We start from the raw sequence: 19267 nt of genomic DNA on the forward strand, positions 1-19267 counted from the left end.
ACATCATGACCAAGAAGCAAGTTGGGGAAGAAAAGGTTTATTTAGCTTACACTTCATCACCAAAGGAAGTCAGGACTGGAACTCACACACAGGGCAGGAACCTGAAGCTAATACAGAGGCCATGGAGGGATGCTGCTTACTGGCTTGCTTCCCCTGGCTTGCTCAGCTTTCTTATAGAACCCAGGACTACCAGCCCACGGATGGCACCACCCACAATGGGCCCTCCCACCCTTGATCACTAATTGACAAAAGGCTGGGCAGCTGGATCTCATGGAGGCATTTCCTTGAGGGAGGCTCCTTTCTCTGATAACTCCAGCTTGTGTAAAGAAGACATACAAAACCAGCCAGCACGTGTGGTAACGGAAACGTTTAGTGACAATTACAGCTGACACACACACCTACCTACAGCAGAAGCGGCTCTGATCTTATTCCTGACGTAGGTGTGGCTTGCTGGGTTATCTCCCACTAAAATGATACTGAGGTGAGGCCTCCTGTTCCCAAGAGCAAGCCACGATTCCACACCTTGCTGTAGTTCTCTCCGGATCTGTTTGGCCATTTCAGTTCCTGAGATGATAACGGCTTCGTGTCTGTGGGAAGCAAAACACTACATATAACACTAAGAAGCCAATAAGAAACACTCGACTGAAGAAATGTAAGGTACGGGAAGATTCAAAACAACCGTGGAGCCTGCTAAGATGACTGGGCAGTTAAGAGAACCCGTTACTCTTGCAGAGAAAGGATCAGATCCAGTTCTCAGCACACACGTGGTGGCTCACAACTGACTGTAACCTGTAAGTGACCTCCACAAGCACTGGTACACAGCCATGCATGTAGGCAGAGACACATAAAGCAAAACTAAATATTCAAAAACTACTGTGAGTGTCTAAAATTTGACTTTTCTGACTACACCTGACCTTCACTTTCAGGTTCATAAATAGTACTAATGAGCTCTGGGAAGGATTATAATTCCTTTGTACTTCTATCTTTTAATCTGCCCCCTCTAAACTAAATGGGCTCGTGCCCCACCAAATTTATGCTGAAATTCTAAGCACCACTGTTCTAAGATTAGGAGGATGATCTTTGAGAGGGGCTCGGTGTAGGGGGTCACTGCGAACATCATAGCCAACAGAGTAACGGTCCACGGGAGCAAGAACGAAGTCTTGTTCAGCATGACTCGGTAGACGGTGCTGGTTCACACTTTGAAAGCCTGCAGTTGGGCAGTTTATTTTAGGCATATGTAAGTGCAGGACAACTTTATAAAACAATGTTTTCTTATGATAATTAACTCAATCCCATGTACACAACAAAACTTAAGGTGTGATTATACTTAAACTCTTTTCAAAGTACATGTGACCTCTTCCACAAAGATGGGCTTTATTGATTGACAGGTGACACCTCCAAGGTCTTGTTGGGAATCGGTTCTAGTGCTTTGTCTTGATTTGACCCCCAAATCTGGAATCTGCAATCTGTATGTCCAGATGCTGAAGGTCCCTGTCCCCAGTTGGATTTTGATTGATCAATAAAGAACCAACGGCCAATGGCTGGGCAGAGAGAGAGGGAATAGGACAGACTGTGCTGGAAAAGAACAGGAGGGACTAACAGCTGAAATATAGGTACGAGAAGAAAATTGTCCCCCAGAATGGCTGCACAGAGGGGTCTTGGGCAGCAAAGATAAGTTGGCCACCCAGAAGGAGACAGGGCAACAAGATAAAAGCTGGATTTAAGAGGTATTAAGTTAGGATAGCCAGGGGGAGAATGGGCCATCTTTGGGGAGGTTTAGAAGTGCCCAGCCATTGAGCTAGTGGTAAAGGCATAACAAAATTAGCTGGTGTGTGTGTGTGTGTGTGTGTGTGTGTGTGTGTGTGTGTGTCTTTCATTTGTGAATCCATCGAGCTATTGGGCTGGTGCAGTGCACACTCGACCCACCAGGAGCCAAAGCGGTTAACTAATCCACAGCTGCAGGGTCTTGGGGAGGATCTGGTATAGTCTTGGTCACACGGATAGTGATTAAGCACCTCTGCTCCCGTTTGTAAAGAACATGTGACATTTCCTATAAAGACGGGTTCTATCGCTGAGAAACAGTGCTCAAGCTAAGGGTGTAGGGAGGATAACTGAGATAAACATACGAGTCTGGGAGCCCACTATGGCCTGGCCATAGAGATAGATAGTACAGGGATCACCGGGCTTAACCACACCCATTCCCAGCCTTCTGGGAAGAAAGCAGGCTATGCATCCCTTCCTTTGAAGGAACAACCCTGCATATCTATCATTTCTGGCTTCCCAAATGCTAACCTGTGAGCACATGAACCTCTTGCCCTCACAGGTTAGACCGTGAGGCAGAGCCTTTGTAAATGAGTTCAATGCCCTTACGAGTCCTTCCAGAGGCTCCCATTCACCTTCTTATGCATTAGCACATGGAAAAATTACTTCATGGTGACACAATGAGGAGAAAGGACAGTGCCTTCGTGGGTTTGTGTTTGTTTCATATATTCTAGGCATTAGTCCTATATCTGAAGTGTAGTTGGGTTTGCCCATTCTGCAAGCTCCCTCTTCCCTCTGGTTATTGCTTCCCTGACTATGTACAGGTGTTTCAGACAATCCCACCTGTCAGGATTGTTCCCACTGTCCTTGGGGCCTTTCTGGAACATTCTGATCTATCTCTGTATCTTTTGCTTTTAAGGACCTTTTAAACATTTTTTGAGAATTTCATGCATGAATATTGTATTTGCATCATTTCTACCCCAGTCCCTCCCCACTCCAGCTCCTCTCATGCTCCCTCACTCTCTCTCAAATTCATAGCTTCTTCTTTAATTATTAGTGTTTCACACACACTCACACACACACACAAACACACATATACATACAATATATATCATATACATAAACACAACTTACAGAGTCTATTTAGTGTTGTGTATTTAGGACTGACCACTTGACGTTGGGTAATCTACAAGGGGGACAATCCCTAGAGAAGACTGATTTTCCTTCTCCTAGGAGTTAGCAATTGCCTTCCTCTAGGACTTGTGAAAGTCTACCATCCACACTGGCATGTCAACTGTGATTGTCATTGTGCAGTCTTATTTAGGTGATGTGAATTACCACAGAAACAGGAAATGTAGCAAAGGATCATGGGGAGGGAAAGGGACACAGTGTGGCACAGACTCTATGAGGGAGACATTAGAAAAACAGGAGGGCTCTTAACTTGGGGGAACAGAGGAAGGCAACCAGAAGGAAAGAGAGGGAATGGGTTAGAAACTTAAGGATAAATATTTTCTGTTTAACTGAAAACGTATACTATATATGCACACATAAATAATTTAAATGAAGTTACACCACTTAGGGTGATAAGGCCTTCCCCTCAAAGCCATACACTATCCAACAAAAACCCTAGTACCAGACATGCAAATCCTCCCTTCAAGAACAGCACAGGCTGTTTCTGTTGCCCATTTCTGTCTATTGGAACTTGAAGGTAAGAATCTGTTGCTGAAGACATCATCTACTTTGGCCCAGGACTCAAAGGAATTGAACTAGAACTGATCTAGGAGACTCTTAAATATCATATGCACTTCTCTACAGCAAAGAGAAAGGCTTTCTCACCCCAAGGTCTTTGATCATTTTTGTTTTGATTTTTGTCCTGGATGAGAAATGTGGACCTAGTTTTATTTTTCTACATGTGGAAACCTAGGTTTCCCACCACTAGGCTGACTCTTCTAGAGTGTTTGTTTTTGATGGTAGTCCCTGCACGGATGTGTGTCTCCTGTTTTATTTTGCTGGTCTATGGATCTGTGATTGTGCCTGCCTGGGCTGCATTGTTTTAGTTATTAGAGCTCTGTAATATAATTTGAGGTGAGGTGAAGATGATGTCTTTATGCAGGAAGGCAGGTACAGGATAGAATGAGGCCTGCCATTGGACGAGAAGGAAGGATGGGCGGGAACAAAGTTTTAGAAAGAGGAGAAGGAGCCAGAGTGAGAGGCGGAGCTGGGAGAACATGGCGGCAGATGTTAAGCTTCTTCTCTGCACATAGATCCAAGTTCTTATGAATATTCTTAAGGGACGGGTGTGTACAGGATTTTGTGCTGTCTAGATGGGCGAATTATATCTTAACAATTAGATCAGAGGTTATTGTGTGATGTGTTCTTTCATGTGGCGACTTAATTGAGTTCAAGAGAAGGTGCGGTGGCAGGACGCACCAAGCCCGGCACAGAATTGGGATGTGTGTGCCTGGCATGGTAACGACCGGCCAAGGGAACTGTGAGTGAAATCGGCGGGGCAAGGCGCCACACTGAAGCAGCTCGCATACCTGCCCGGTAAGAGACTACTTGGGGGCAGCATGGAACCACCAAGATAAGGATGCCCCCGCAGTGCCATGCAGGGGGAGGGGTGTGGGCGCTAGCGCAGAATAGAAGGTTACCAGTTTTTTTAATGTTTACTGTTGTGACAGTGAAATATTGTAATGTCTCCGGCACTGCTCTTTGGAATAAGAATTGCTTGTGCTATTCAGGGCCTGGTGCTTCCACATGCATTTACAGTGGTTTGATAATTCAGTGAAGACATTAAGCTATTGAAGGGCAGATTGTTTCGGCTACTGATTTCTAACTGCTTTCACAACATTAATTCTGCTCACATATGACCCTGGGAGAGTTTTCTGTCTTCCAATGTCTTTAAATTCTTTCTTCGGTGTTTCCATGTTTCATCTGGAGGTCTTACACTTCAGGATTTTTTAAAATTTATTTCGAGACTTATAAAAAATACTATTGTAAATTTGATTTTTTTTCTGATCTCTGTTTTTGGCTGGTTGACTACTGATATGCAGAGAAGCTTCTGATTTTTCAACACTGATTTTGTACTCTATTGGTTTGCTAAAAATATATATCAGTAGTAATAGTTTCTGGTGTAAAGCTTAGGGTCTTTTGAGTATAAAATATTTGCAAATTGGATAATATGATTTCTTCCTTCCCCATTTCTGTCCCTCTATCTCTGCCCTATTGCCCCAGCTAAGGTTCAGAGCACTGTAATGAGTGAGAGTTGAAAGAACAGATACTCTTGTCTTACTCAATGTTTTATAAGACCAGTGGTCTCTTCCACATTCATTTGAAACCTATGGTTTTGAAATGTGTAATCTTTGCCATGTAAAGGTAGATTCTCTTTATTTCATTCATAGCTTTATCATGGAGGAAAATCAAAATGGATTTCTCTGCCTTAATTAAAATGATCATGTGATTCCCCCTCTTAAGGATGAGCACAGCCTTACAGACACTATCATGTCTATCGGTTATGGAGCATTGAACCAAACATGCTTCCCTGGAATGAAACCGGTTTGGTCTGGATGTGATTTTAATGTGCTCTCGAACTCATTTTACCTGAAATCTTTCTGAGAGAGTTTGTCTTTGTGCATCAGGGAACCTGACCTACAGTTTCCGTCTTCGTGTCGCTGTTCCCGTGAGCACCTTTGGCTTCGTGGATGAATTTGGCTGTGTTCTCTCTTGTGTAACATTAGCATTAGCTCTCCCGTAAGGGTTTGGCAGAATTCTGCCCTGGGTCTACCTGGTCCTGAGCTTTTTGGGGGAGACTGTTTATCGCTGCTTCAATCTCATTGGTCCCTACGGTTCTGTTTAACATGTTTCTCCTTGATTTAACTTTGGTAGAACACAGGTGTCTAGGAATCCATACATTTCTTCTGCATTTTCCAGTTGTTTGGAATATGATGTGAGGTACCTTGACATTTACAGTCCCCTCCCCTTTCATCTCCCTTGTTATTAATTTCGGTCGTCTTCCTTGCTCCCCTTTGGTAGTTCTGCTAAGGTTTTTCAGCTGGTCCCGCCTTTCACTCCTTCAGTTTCCAGTTACCATTGTTCCTTCGTACGTATTGCCTTTTGAGTTTGGATTGTTGTTTTTCTAAGCTCTTGAGGTGTATTGTTGTATTGTTTACTTGAGGTCATCTTGATGTTTTAATCCAAACATTTACAGTTACAAATTTCTCCTAAGAATGGCGTCAGCTCTATCCTAAGGTTTCTGGTAAGCTGTTCCCTCTATTGACTATAAATGTATTGGTTTACTGCCAGGCACCATCTTCCATCAATTGATCCTCACAGCCATGTATAATAGTGCAGTTCAGTTTGGTTACTACACATTAGCATTGTATAGCAAGATGAGGTAGTCTCCCATTCTTGTTCTTAAGATCAAGGCTGCTTTGGCTATTCAAGGTCTTTCAGGTCCTACTTAGACTTTAGGAATTTCTCCTTTTAGGAAAATTGCCTTTAGTATTTTGGCAGGATTCGTATTGACTGTAGGTAATTGCAGATAGTGTTGCCATTTTAATATTAATTTTTCAGACCATAGATGTAAATTTAGAATTTTGGGGTGACTTGTGTTGACTCTATAGGTCATTGCAGATAGTGTGGGCATTTCTATCAATATTAATTTTTCAGATCATTGGTGTAAATTTAAAATGTTATCAGGAATTGTGTTTGCTCTGTAGATAACTACAGACAGTGTGAGCCTTTGAATGTTGTTTGTAGACGATGAATATGAGAGATTTTCCACAGTTTTTCTCCAAACTTTTTCATCAATGTTTTGAGTCTTCAGTGTGTCGCCCTCTTGCCTCTTTGTTAAATTCCATGCTATTGTTGGATAAAGATACTTTCCTATTTTAGGAAAGCCATTCATTATCCGTATATAAAAATGCTACTGATTTCTGGGTGCTGACTGTGTTACCTTCTGAATTCATGCACCAGGTTTTCAAGATTTTTACATGGAAGTCCATGTATCTGTCTGTCTCTGCCATTTTGTATGTCATTAATGTATGCCTCTACACACACACACACACACACACACACACACACACACACACACACTCACACACACACACACACTTACATAGGAGAATTGATCCTTTCTAATTTGAACTTCCCCCCCTTTACTTGACCTCACTCTGGCTTAGATTCCAATGCTATATTAAAAAGAAGTGGCCAGGGTAGATGTCCTAGCCTTATTTCTGATTTTAGAGGGATACCGTTTAGGTTTTTAGCATTAATCTGTGGGTTATGAAAACAAAGTCAATGTGCTGAGATACTTCCTTTCTATGTCTAATTTATTGAATTCATATAAACACTCGATTTTTTTTTTTTTTTGGTTCTTTTTTTTTCGGAGCTGGGGATCGAACCCAGGGCCTTGCGCTTCCTAGGTAAGCGCTCTACCACTGAGCTAAATCCCCAGCCCCAAAACACTCAATTTTTAAAATGACTTATCTGCATCGAATGAGACAATCATAATTCCTGGCCTCCACTGTATTCATGTAGAGTGTCACATGACTTTATTTGCTTATGCGCTGAATCATTTTGCAACTCAGGCCAATTATTTATGCAATTTACGCAATCCTTTTGATGTCTGATTGAATTGTTTGCTGCTGTTTCACCGAGTACTTTTGCGTCTGTGTTCATTGAGGACCCTGGTTTGTTTCCTCGCGGTGTTCTTGTCTGGTTGTGGTGTCAGACTAATGCTGGGTTTATATGCATTTGACGTGAACTTGAAACTACCTCCTCCTCTTCTACTCTTCGGAAGGAGTTAACAGTGTGGGATCCCTGCCCAAAAGATTGACATGGTCAATCAGGTCCCTACATTGTTTGTTGTTATTGAACAAATGTAGTATTTATTCCAATTCTGGATTCATCAATGCTGTTCACATTTTGTATTTCTTCACAATATAGTCTTGGTGGCTTATGGTTCTAGAAATTTCCCAGTTTCTTCCCGATTATCTGATCTGTTACAATGGAACAATTCCCAGGAGTCTCTTAGCATCCTTCCTGTAGTATATTTGAATTAGAACTTTAAATTTTATTTCTATTTGTGAAAATTTCAATTTCACCCAATTAATTATTGATACTTAACCTCAACAAAACTATTGATACCTCGTTTCAACAAACCAATAACAACACAAAGCAATAAAATTTTATACAGGTTACTCTTTTAAGTATTTGGGTTCTAGCCTGTGCATTTGAGAAGTATTCTGTTGCTGATGGATGGAATGTTCTATATGCTGTGAGGTTAATTTACTTTAAGGTGTTATCCAAACCACTACAGTCCCTTCTGTTTCAGTGTTGGCAACATATATTGTATCTCCTTGAAAAATTGACACAATTATTATGCAATGGCCTTCTTTGTCTCTTTAATAGTTTGTTTTTAAAAAAAAAAACCTAAAAGTCTATTTTTTGTACATACAGTCATGTTACTACTGCATGGAATGTTTTTTCCTGTATTACTTTCAGCAAATATGGTATCCCATAATTGAGTCTCTTAAAAGCAGAATCAAGTTAGAGCTTGTTTTAATTTATCCACAAATGCACTCCGTGCCTTTTAATTAGTTAATGCCTTTTAATGCGTAGTCAATATGCAATGACCGTGAAAACGTAAGGGTTTGCTACTGTCACGTTGTTCCTGGTTTCACATGGATCCTTCAGTCCTTTCTTCCCCCTTACTCATTTTTGCCCATAGCTTCATGGAGAGTTCCTTTGAATGGAATGACTTGTGGAAGGTCTTTGGCCTTCCTGGATTTCTTTCCTCATGTAAGGAGTTTTCTCTCATTTATTTAAGGTTTCTGCTCCTTTCATTTTCTGTTCTGAGATTTCCATAATTTATACTTTGGTTCACTTAGGGAGTCCTGTATGTATGGGACCGTAAGGTTGAAAATTCTTTTTTCATTTTCTCTTTTGTGGCTCTAGTGTGGTAAATCTTTGAGCTCACTGAATGTTTTTGTTTTAAAATTTTCTCTGTGTTAAGTTTCCGATTTTGATTATCATGCTTCTGAGTCCACTTAGGTGCGTTCTTGGTTTTGTGTGTGCTTTCTGTAGCTGGAAGAGTTTAAGCTATTTTGAATGCTGTTACTGAAACGCAAGAAAGAGGGGCTATTATTCTGTTACTTAGCTGATGGTACATCTACTGTGGTTATCTGTAGTGTATCAATTATGGTTCATTTAATGCTGTGGGTGGCTATTTCAGCTTCACAGACCAGCTTCAGCAGAGAATCCTTCCACTAGCCAACTCACCACGAGACTCCAAGTGAGCCTTGTTTGAGTTCTTAGGTGAGCAACTGCCTGGACCAAGTAGCCATTAAGTCCACAGCAGTCACTCTGTTGCCTGGATCTTCCAAGACAGACCTTAAGTTTGGGTGTATGGGCCGGCCTGGCTCCAGTGTCTAAATGGATGACTGTCAACTGGCTTTGCTATGAAGGTAATGTTAATCTCTCATAACAAACTAAACTGTTTCTTCCTCCTTTTTGTTTTTTGGAAGCATTCAGTAAGAATTGATCCTCTTAAATTTTTGATAGTGATCATGAGTGAGGCCATTAGGTACGAGGAGGCAGGTCTGTAGCATGTGTCTATAGGGGCAAATCTGGAGCCTTACAAAGTTTTAGGTAAACTGCAATCAATGAAAGATAAGCTTATAACAAGAAACTTACCCTTCATAATCCAAAGAGCTAAGCTAATTAAATAATTTAATGTGCAAATAATTTTGAAATTATATGGTGCATTAATCCATTCCTTCAAAAAAAGAAAGAAAAGAATATGTTACCTCCTCAATTCAAGTGCCTTGTGTCTCGTGTGTCTAAGACGTCATACAGAACCTTAGTCCACTCTGATTGCTGTCCTTGCAGTAGACACACAGGGCGTGGTATGACACAGTGAGGGGAGAACAGGGAGTGATAAACGAGGGAAAGGCTGGAGTCCTGCCAGTGCAACCTACAGAAACCAAGGACTGTGGCAAAACCCAAAGACAGGGAGAGGAAGCGTGGTGCCACTATAACTTAATATCATACTTCTGGCTTACGGAAGGATTGAGAATAGATTCCTCACTCGTTTTACAGTTGTTTTTGAAGCAGTTGTTTTGTTTTTCTTGGTTTGCAGCAACCTTAGCTAGTAAATGTTAACACCTGTGCAGCAGCCCGTCCCCTACTGGTTCTGAAATCCTTTATCTATGTGGAAATAAACCGGCCACAGCGCAGCTTAGAACTGAGGCGGCTTCTAATGAACAACGTGTAGGCCACACAAACAGCAGAAGTGCTCTGAACAGAGGGTGATTTCCATCTGAAGGGAATGATGACAGACAGTGCAAGGTTACACCACAGTGTGTAGAATGGCGTGCTGTCTGAAGCACGCTCACCTCTGGAATTTTTTGTGGAATGTTTTCAGGTAACTGAAGTCATGCAAAGTAAAACTATGGAGGAATGCAGACTACTATAACCCCAGTGTAAATGCTCCAACTTATGTTGAATGTTGAGTTTATTGAATATTGAATGAGTGAGTTTAATGTTTTCATGTAGATTTCACCTCGAAACACACAAAAATACAGTTGAAAAGCAATTTTACTTCCTCTAAATATGGCAAAGCTGTTCTAAAATCAAACAATTCTTGTGATGGAGACTTTATCTTTTTTCCCTTTTATTAAACATATATTCTCTTCTCATACAATATAATCTGTATAAAGATTCCCCTCCTTCCACTCCTCCCAGCTCCTGTTTCTTGATGTCTTTATCTTGAATTGTGGTGCAAAGACACTCCAAAAAGGAGACAGGCATCACCGGTGAATTTATGTAAAGAAAAATATCTTCATATTTCAATACGAAATCAAGTAAGATTGAATCTGTTTAGTTTAGAGGTTGCCCTGAGCTTAGCAGCACTTTAATATCTGTAGATGAAATAAATTTTAAACTAAAATTATTAATGCTGTCTGGCAAAAGAAAACATTTAAAGTTAAAACTTGGAAATTATTGCAAGAACTTTTAAAAATTAAGTATACGCTTAACTTTTTTCAGAAAAATCTAAGTAACAGTATTTAGAAAGGCATAATTATGAACAGATTTGTCATAAATACTAAGAGTAATTATTCGGTCTTACTAAAAGTTAAAATTCTAAAACCTTATAAGAAAAATTTGTTCTACTAGGTAAGTATACAAACTTTCTTAAAATAGTACTGAAAATATTCTGGAGATACTGTTTCATAAGTTCCATAATATGTTTCTAAGACAACAAATGTTCTAAACATATAATTTTTCATAGTTTTAAAACCCTTTTTATTCCTCAGAAATTTTTTTGTGGTCACTGGTTCACATCAGGAGTATACCTAACTTGACCCCTTAGACGTGGCCCTCACAGCACGCCTGTGAGAGTTTGCTTGGATGCCATTTCCTGAAACCATGGAAATACCACGCTCGGTACCCAAGGAAGGCGCTCTCCCCATGGCCGCTCTTCTGTTGCTGGGCTAGCTGCCGAATGTGACGTTATTGGTAAGCGATAGGTCACTGCAGAAGGCAAAGGGTGTGTAAGAGCCAGCCTATGCAATAAAAGTTACTCAATGGAAAGCAGATGGTTGGGTGGAAGTCTGGTCCACAGGCAAAGCACTTAACTGCTTCCAAAGAACCAGGATTACCTTGTGTGTACAGCCAGAGCGCTCTCTGCTGATCTTACAGAGTAAGGCTAAGAGATGCCTGGCTACTTTCTAGTTTTCTTTAATAATGGAGACACACTCACGTAACCTGGAGTGATATAGCAAGAGAGCCATCTCTAGTTAGCCACAGCTCTAGGAGCTTATTTGTCTCACTTATAGACATGGAACTTTCTTAAACTATGGCTACTATAACCAGATACAGTGCATAGAGCAGAATAACCTGGGCAGAACAATAAACAAGGATGACAACTTCTTGTGTATTAACCTGTTCCTCCATAAGTACCAGAGCCTAGTCAAGACCAATACAGTGTTGAGCTTGGACGCTTGACAGTCCTTCAAACTTTTAGAACTTTAATTGGAGCGTCAGGGAACTGCTTTAGGATCTATAAGATTTCAAGTCATCATAAACCATCCTAAGGTCTTCACAAGTTCAGCTTCATCACTATGTATCTTGAGGCACAACACGGGTATTTGAGGTTTATGTTAAAAATATCCAAAAGGACCAAGGCAAAGCCAGATCTAGAATAAATATAATAATACTAATAACAATAACCCTGGGCCTTTAGTGGCATATTTTTAAAGTAAACGAATCCTAAGGGAAGTTAAGTTTAGGACCATGTTGTGGGCATCTCATTTCCCAGCTTCTGTATTTCACTCAAACCTTGAAGCAATGTCTATGAAAAATCCCTTATCTGTAAATAAACAAAGCAAAGCACGGTCTGTCGTGAATGATCCCTTCCAACGTCAATTTTATAGCTTGCCAATTTAGATCCCTCAAATAAAACCAAACTATTAGTAATTATCCAAAATATATACTTTTGTATACCAGAGACCATACAATCATTTACATTCTTCTCCAGAAAAGAATTTGATATCATGAGAAGCCCTGTTTTGTAGGATGATGTCATTATACAGGTGAAGGCAGTTATAGGATAGAACGAGGCCTGTCATTGGACGAGAAGGAAGGATGGGAGGGAGAAAAGCTTTAGAGAGGGGGAGCAAAGGAGGAGACGAGAGAGAGAAAGCAGCAGAGAGAGAGTGTGGAGGCGGATTCTTCTCTGCATATTTACAGGTTGTTATGAATATTCTTAAGGGATGGGTGTGTACAGGGCTTTGTATGTTTAGGTGGGCAATTATATCTTATCAGTTGGACCAGAGGTTACTGTGTTGTGTGTTCTTTCACGTGGCGATTTAAGTTCAAGAGAGTGTGTGGTGACTCAAGACACTGGTCTACTATGGAATTAGGATGTGTATGTCTGACATGGTGGCAACCTGCCTTGGGAACTAGACCGGTAGAGAGATTGCTGCCAGGCTCAGGGAGAAGCCATCGGCAGTGTGATATGGGATGGAGCACAGCGGGTGAGACGCTTTGCTGACTGAGATGAATATGTCCACCGGATATCTTGGGGCACTGCAGTGCTGGATCTAGTGCAGGATAAAAGACAGCATATTTTATAATTTTACAGCAACACTGTTTTACCTACAGAAATATCTGGACACATACTGAGAAGAATGGTTTCAGATGTGGATACACAGAGTTACCAAGGAAACCAATTTTATCAAGATATCGTAGGGTGGGGGTAAGTCTCAGAGTAAGTACCATATTATCAAAGGGATGAGTATAGATGACGGTTCGTGATATCTTAATCAACAGTGACATTAGAATATATCTGTGTATTAGCGACTTCACAAGTGCTGACTGACGATAATACTAATGTGATTTGTTGCCAAGGGGGAGAAACGCTGAATCAATCAGATGTTAGTGACCTCCCTTCTGGGTTCATGGGCCTCCTCGATTCTATCTATGGGATCCTACATTAAGATGTGCTACATTATGGGAATCTGAGAAAATAGTAATGAACCTGGTTCTATTTAGAGTTTAAGAAAGTATATTTTGGCCAGGCGTAGTGATACATGCCTTTAATCTGAATACTCAGGAGGCAGAGCGAGTCAGAGCTCTGTGAGTTTGAGGCCAGCCTATAGAGTTTCACGACCACCAGGGTTATGTTGTGAGTCCAGTCTCAGAGAAACAAGTCTGTTCTGTATACGAGGGTGTGTCTCTCTGGTTACTGCACCTGCTCGGCACTTCCATGGCCCTGGGTTCAATCCCCATGGCCACACACAAACAAGTATCACTTTGGAAAAGGTATAGACGATATATGAATGCCTGTGTGTATACACACACAGACACACATAAAATAGTGCATCAGAGACAACACAAATAGGCCTTAAAGAGAAGAATAATGAGCTAGAGAGAGAGAGAGAGAGAGAGAGAGAGAGAGAGGAGAAGAGAAGAGAAGAGAAGAGAAGAGATGAGATATCAATCCTCTGGACAGGATGATGGGAGGGAGACTTACAAGAAGCCTTCAGAGAACCCCTGAAAGAAAAGGTAATATCACATTCATGTCCTTTACGGGCAGTGTAAGTCCCACAGCACATGGCTTGATCTGGGGTAGCTTACTTGACATGGAGTATGGTGAAACAAGGCACTGGGCAAGACCACAAATTGGGAACTAAATCACAGTACAGCAAATCTCCCTAAGCATCCCACAGGGCTGCGGGAGGTGTGGCCTGGTCTCTTCAGGCCATGGGATCTGGCCTCTTAAAGTGATCAGTGTTTTACCAGGGCAGGGCCATGATCTAACACTGTGACTCTGGAAATTCAATTTTGAGGATGAGACATACTTGAAAGGATCACATTTAAGCAGGAGACACTGAGTGGTGAAACATTTGGTTTCCTAATGCAAAATAACAGAGCTGCTTAGAAAACAATACTGTGGATAGGTAACTAAGTCCAGCCAGAAACGGATCGCACGATTGCTTTGCCAACAAAAGAGTACAATTTAGAGAAAGTGCATTGGTAGCCTTTATGACTTGTTCTCCCTTCACTGAAATCAATTTATATAAAAATCAGCTTTGGGGGGCTGGAGAGATGGCTCAGCAGTTAAGAGCACTGACTGCTCTTCCGCAGGACCTGAGTTCAATTCCCAGCAACAACATGGTGGCTCACAACCACCTGTAAGGGGATCTGATGCCCTCTTCTGGCGTGGCTGAAGACAGGTACAGTGTACTCATAAACATAAAACAAATAAATAAACCTTTTTAGAGTTTCATTTATTTCATGTACGTGAATACGCTGTTGCTGTCTTCAGCCACATCAGAAGAAGGCATCAGATCCCATTACAGATGGTTGTGAGCCACCATGTGGTTCCTGGGGTTTGAACTCAGGACCTCTGGAAGAGCAGTCAGTGCTCTTAACCTCTGAGCCATCTCTCCAGCCCAATCTTTTTTTTTTTTAAATCAGCTTTTGTAATAGTCCTAACTGGAGTCTAGGTCCTTCAAGCTTCAGGGAAGATCCAAGGTCTTTAAAGCAAACAGTAACTCTACAGAAAAGGCAATTCTGAGTAAGTCCTAGAAGGGAGAATCTGCAGACGTTAGTAGCTCACCACTGCAACCCATCCTTTAAAAAGGCTAAACAATGTAGGCTGGTGTCCCAAATGTCAGATGCTAAAAGGCGTCTGTAAGGAGAGCAAAAAGAGATTCTACTAAATCCGTGGCTGAGAAACCACTGGTAGCAACGTAAGCATGGATCAATCACATGGGATCCCACTGAGCTACGGAAATGATAAAAACAAGCCGTGCAGGACGACCCCTGTTGTGGGTTACCCGCAAATCTTCCTCAAGCCAGGCACTACCTAATGTGCAAAGCCTGTGGCATTCCTGCTAAGTTCCTCCCAGTGAAAAGCGCTTGTCCCAAATTTAGGCAGTGTTTTATCCAAAGCCATTCTGACTCATAAAGCCCTCACACAGTACCACAAAGAGGGAATAATTTAAGCACCAAGAATGCTTTTTAACATTTTGGCCACATAAAAACACGACAAAGGAAGCTTCAAAAAACAGAAAGACATATATGCATTTACATCAATTTCCCTCAATTACTAAGCTGTAGTTTTCATGCATAAATAGGATACCTAACAAAAAATTTTAAAGGGGGAAATTATTGCAAAATGAATGGCAAATAATACTGTGAGATCTTACAGCTTCCAAATTGTATCAAATATTATTACTTGAAATTCAACATAATAAATTAACCCTCCATGTAAAAAATACTTAGTGTGTTCCATTTTTATAGGTGTCTCCTTAGACAAGAAATATAAATAACATCAACAATCATTTTCATTTAAGACCATAAGAGCTCTAAAGCGTGACAAACTAGTTAATTTAAAATAGTTAATGTCACTGGGGAAAGAGTCTATGTAATCAAGGATAATTTCCAATAAAAATATATGCTATGATTCAAATGTCACACCAACGGGAGTGATGTTAAGTGTCACTATGAGGGACCAGACAAATGAGGTGTCACTAAAAAAGATGACTGCGTGGGGAGGCAGACAGTGGCGACCTCTGGAAGATGGAGTCTCTTCTCTCTGCTGGTCCTAGAAGAGAAAAGAGACACCAATAAACATCAACACACTGTCCAAATTCCTCCCCACCCGAGATACACCGGTCTACTGGTGTTTCTCATCCTTACAGCCAGCCTTGCCTTCGGGTATAGTGGTCAGGGCCAAAAGAAACGTCAAAAAATACCACCATATCCGAACTTGTAGTGCAGTCTTAAAAACAAAACCACTACAAAAGGCATTTCTTTCTTAGGTCATTGTGATCTGCACCGAACAGAATGGAAAGCAGGCAGGCACAGAGTGACGTCTTATATCGTCGCAGTTTGAAAAATAATCGTCCAAAATCAGACTTTAATCCTAAAGTGGCCATTTAATTATTTATTCTCTATGTATATGTTAGAGTTCAAACCCAGGGCTTGCCACCAGACGAAAATACGCAGGGAAATTTCCCTGCGTGGATGAATATCTATATGTTCATGGGTGTGGAGCATGCGGTTACAACTAAATATCGGGGTTGTAAGTGTTGTTTCAGTGGGCACTGGGCATGGAGCAAATGGGGGTGGGGACATTAATCAACTTGTACACTGACACCAAGATTATCTTTACTTTAGAGGGAAGCACAAAAACTTGAAAGTCCAAGGATAAGGATTTAAATAGAATACTGTTAGTAAATAATCCCTTCCATTACAGATTGCTAACAGAACCCTTCCGAATCTGTTCTTCCAAGGGAGCAGAGCATTCTAGCAATGTCAAGCGAAACAACAAATCCCAACGCTACCACAGCCCAGCAGTGTATGGCAACAGATTTCTGAACCACTATCATTGTTGCGTCTCCTCTTCTCTAGACCTAGTCACTATAAACCATTTCCGAAGTTAAAACCACAGAAAGTACCTTAAATCCAAGTGACTCGAGATTACTATCCAAATATGCATGCTGGGAAGTTCATTTAAATTAAACAGCATCTATGGGCACAGCACTAACTTTCCTTGAGGTCGCAAAGTGAATATTAAACTGACGAGCGAGTCTCCAGTCCACTAAGAAAGCAGCTAATGTACAATACTGGAAGTCCTGAAAGTTTACAAACGAGTTTTTCTGAACTCGAAGGCCCTGGGCAAGACCCTGAATTGTTGCTGTTCCATAGGTTGGGTTCTCCAGCACACAAGGGAAGATGAGGCAGAATGGCCTGTTCCTGGGCACCAAGGTCTCTTTCATTTTCCCGGCCAGCAACCAAATCCGAAGGCTGGCAAGCGCCCACCCTACAAGCTGAGAGGCCCGCACTGCAGTTTCATGAAACCATTCAGACATTCAGGGGAGGGAAAGACTTCAGCAAAGCTGGTGACAAAGGAACACAAACCGAAACGCTGGACTCCACAGCGCCTACTCCTGCTCGCACAAGAACAGCCTGAACAAAGCCCTGGGTCCGAGCGAGCTGCCCATGCCCGCCGCCCTTCGCCTGAGCTCCTTTCACTGCGGCCACCCGGGGCCTCCGCAGGCCCCGCCACCGTTCCGCGTGCTCCGCGTGCTCCGCCCCGCGCCCGTCCCCTGCCCGCAGCTCCTACCTTCGGCTGCTGCTCCCGAAGCCCCGCCACGCGCGCTCCGCTACGCCCGGGGCTCGCGCAGGCCCTCGGCCCAGGCGGCCCCGGAGCAGCGACAAGCCACGGGCCCGCGTCGCCATGCCTCGCCGTCCGCCTCCGGGGGTCCTGCGGTCAGCTCTGCGACACGTCCGGGGCCCTCAGCAGGGTTCCGGGGCGCGGGGCGGGGCGGAGCCCCGAGGAAGCGGGTGCGCCGCTGGTGGCCGCGGGGTGGCGGGCGACTCGGCTGCGACCCGCGCGCTGTAGCCAAGGAGTGCAGGGAAGGCCTCTGCGGTTCCTGCAGGCTGCACGCCCCTCTGCCCAGCTCTGGTCCCTGGTCTGGTTTCCATGGTTACGGGGAGCACAACTTGGAGCAGTAAAGTTGTTTCAAGTCTTGCTTTTGACTCCCTGTGTGACCTTAGGACGTATTGAGAAAGAGACTCAAGGAGAGGGAGAAACAAAGATGGCCTTAGGATTTCTATGACTCTGCAGCATCCTTGACACTTCCAGAAAGATACGTTGCACTCCCAGAGTTTATGGTCCCTTCAAGCAGAGGGGGTTTGCAAGGCGAAAGCAAAAATTAGAGCCAGAGATTTGCGAGTCAAATCAGCCCCAAAGCTAACAGGAAATACTACTCCCAAGGTCAAGCTGTGGCTGTGTTGTGAGGAGCATGGTTTGTTTCAGAGCTGCTGTCTGACTGGGGGAACTTGTTATGGAAAGTCCCAAATGTTAGAGATCTTGTTCTGTGAAAATCCTGTCAAAAACAGCGGTGCATCATCTGGCTGGTAGAAGGGGCGATTAAACATGGAAGAAAATCTTGGCATGGAGACATTATATAGAACACTTTATCACAATGTGTAAAAGGTTTTTAAAATTTCTGCTGTGGGAAAAAGAAATCTGTTAAGAGAATGAAAAGCCAAGGGAAAAGTTGCGGTGGGGGTGGGGTGTTTGCAAAATACTTGATGTAAACTTGTACCCCAAATATACAAAGAGACAAAACATACACCAACCTCTAGCTTTAAATGGGCTCTGGGAATCTGAACTCAGGACCCCATGTTTTCACAACAAACACTTGACTATCCACCAAATCCTGTTTCTGTTTGTACATTAAGGTTTTTAATCTCAAGCATCATTAGATATAGAGGTCATCTTTTCTCCCACATATTGTTGACTATTTTTGTCAAAAATTAGATGACTTACTTCTGGACCTTCTGTTCTATTCTCTTGATTTATAATATCTGTCTTTACACCGTTACAACACCGATTTGGTTACAACAATGACCATGCAGTAAATCCAGATATTCGAATCAATTCAGTTACAAAATGGGGAAATTGTGTTTTTCCTGTCTAGAGCAATGGTTCTCAATCTTTAGTCATGGCTGCTTTGGGAGGTTGAAAGAGCCTTTCACAGGGGTCACCTGAGACCTTCAGAAAACGCAGGTTTTACAAGCCACAGCAGCAGCAAAATCACAGTTGTGAAGTGGCAAGGAAAATAATCTTATGGCTGGGGGGGGGGGGGGGGGGCGTCACCACAACATGAGGAGCCATATTAGAGGATCACAGCATTGGGAAGATTGAGACTTACTGAACTAGGTTCATTATTGCATTGAAGGCTGGCCCATAGGAGACTGCATTTGTTTCTTACACGCTGCTGTCTGTGATCTGATGGTTTACTATAAGATGCAGGGTACATATCTATCCATATGTACCTTGTTGGGAATACTGGATATAGGATGTTTTATCTGTGGTGGCCATGGAAGAACCTCACTCAGACACAATGTGCAGCAGTATGGCCTCAGTTGATGACGCAGAGGAACAGGAGATCTGGTTTAACTGTGGCGTTTGTAAGCAGTC

At 42.4% G+C, this 19267-nt stretch overlaps 1 protein-coding gene across 3 annotated transcripts in view; it reads right to left on the reverse strand.

The window, feature by feature from the left end:
* Positions 1-18902, reverse strand: part of Mthfd2l (methylenetetrahydrofolate dehydrogenase (NADP+ dependent) 2-like) — an 81370-nt gene extending 62468 nt beyond the window's left edge. Inside the window, exons 1-3 of one of the 3 annotated variants that reach the window (XM_017599176.2) lie at positions 17402-17506; positions 15844-15877; positions 403-587 (exon numbers count right to left, since the gene is read on the reverse strand). In XM_017599176.2, the coding sequence (XP_017454665.1) occupies positions 403-556 (154 nt within the window). In that variant the 5' untranslated portion in view covers positions 557-587; positions 15844-15877; positions 17402-17506. Of the gene's footprint in view, positions 1-402; positions 588-15843; positions 15878-17401 lie in introns of all 3 variants that reach the window. The other 2 variants (XM_063273069.1, NM_001107211.2) reach the window with 2 other exon arrangements.
* Positions 18903-19267: the final 365 nt, after the last annotated feature.

This window comes from Rattus norvegicus, chromosome 14 (genome assembly GCF_036323735.1).
Source record: "Rattus norvegicus strain BN/NHsdMcwi chromosome 14, GRCr8, whole genome shotgun sequence".
NCBI lineage: Eukaryota > Metazoa > Chordata > Mammalia > Rodentia > Muridae > Rattus > Rattus norvegicus.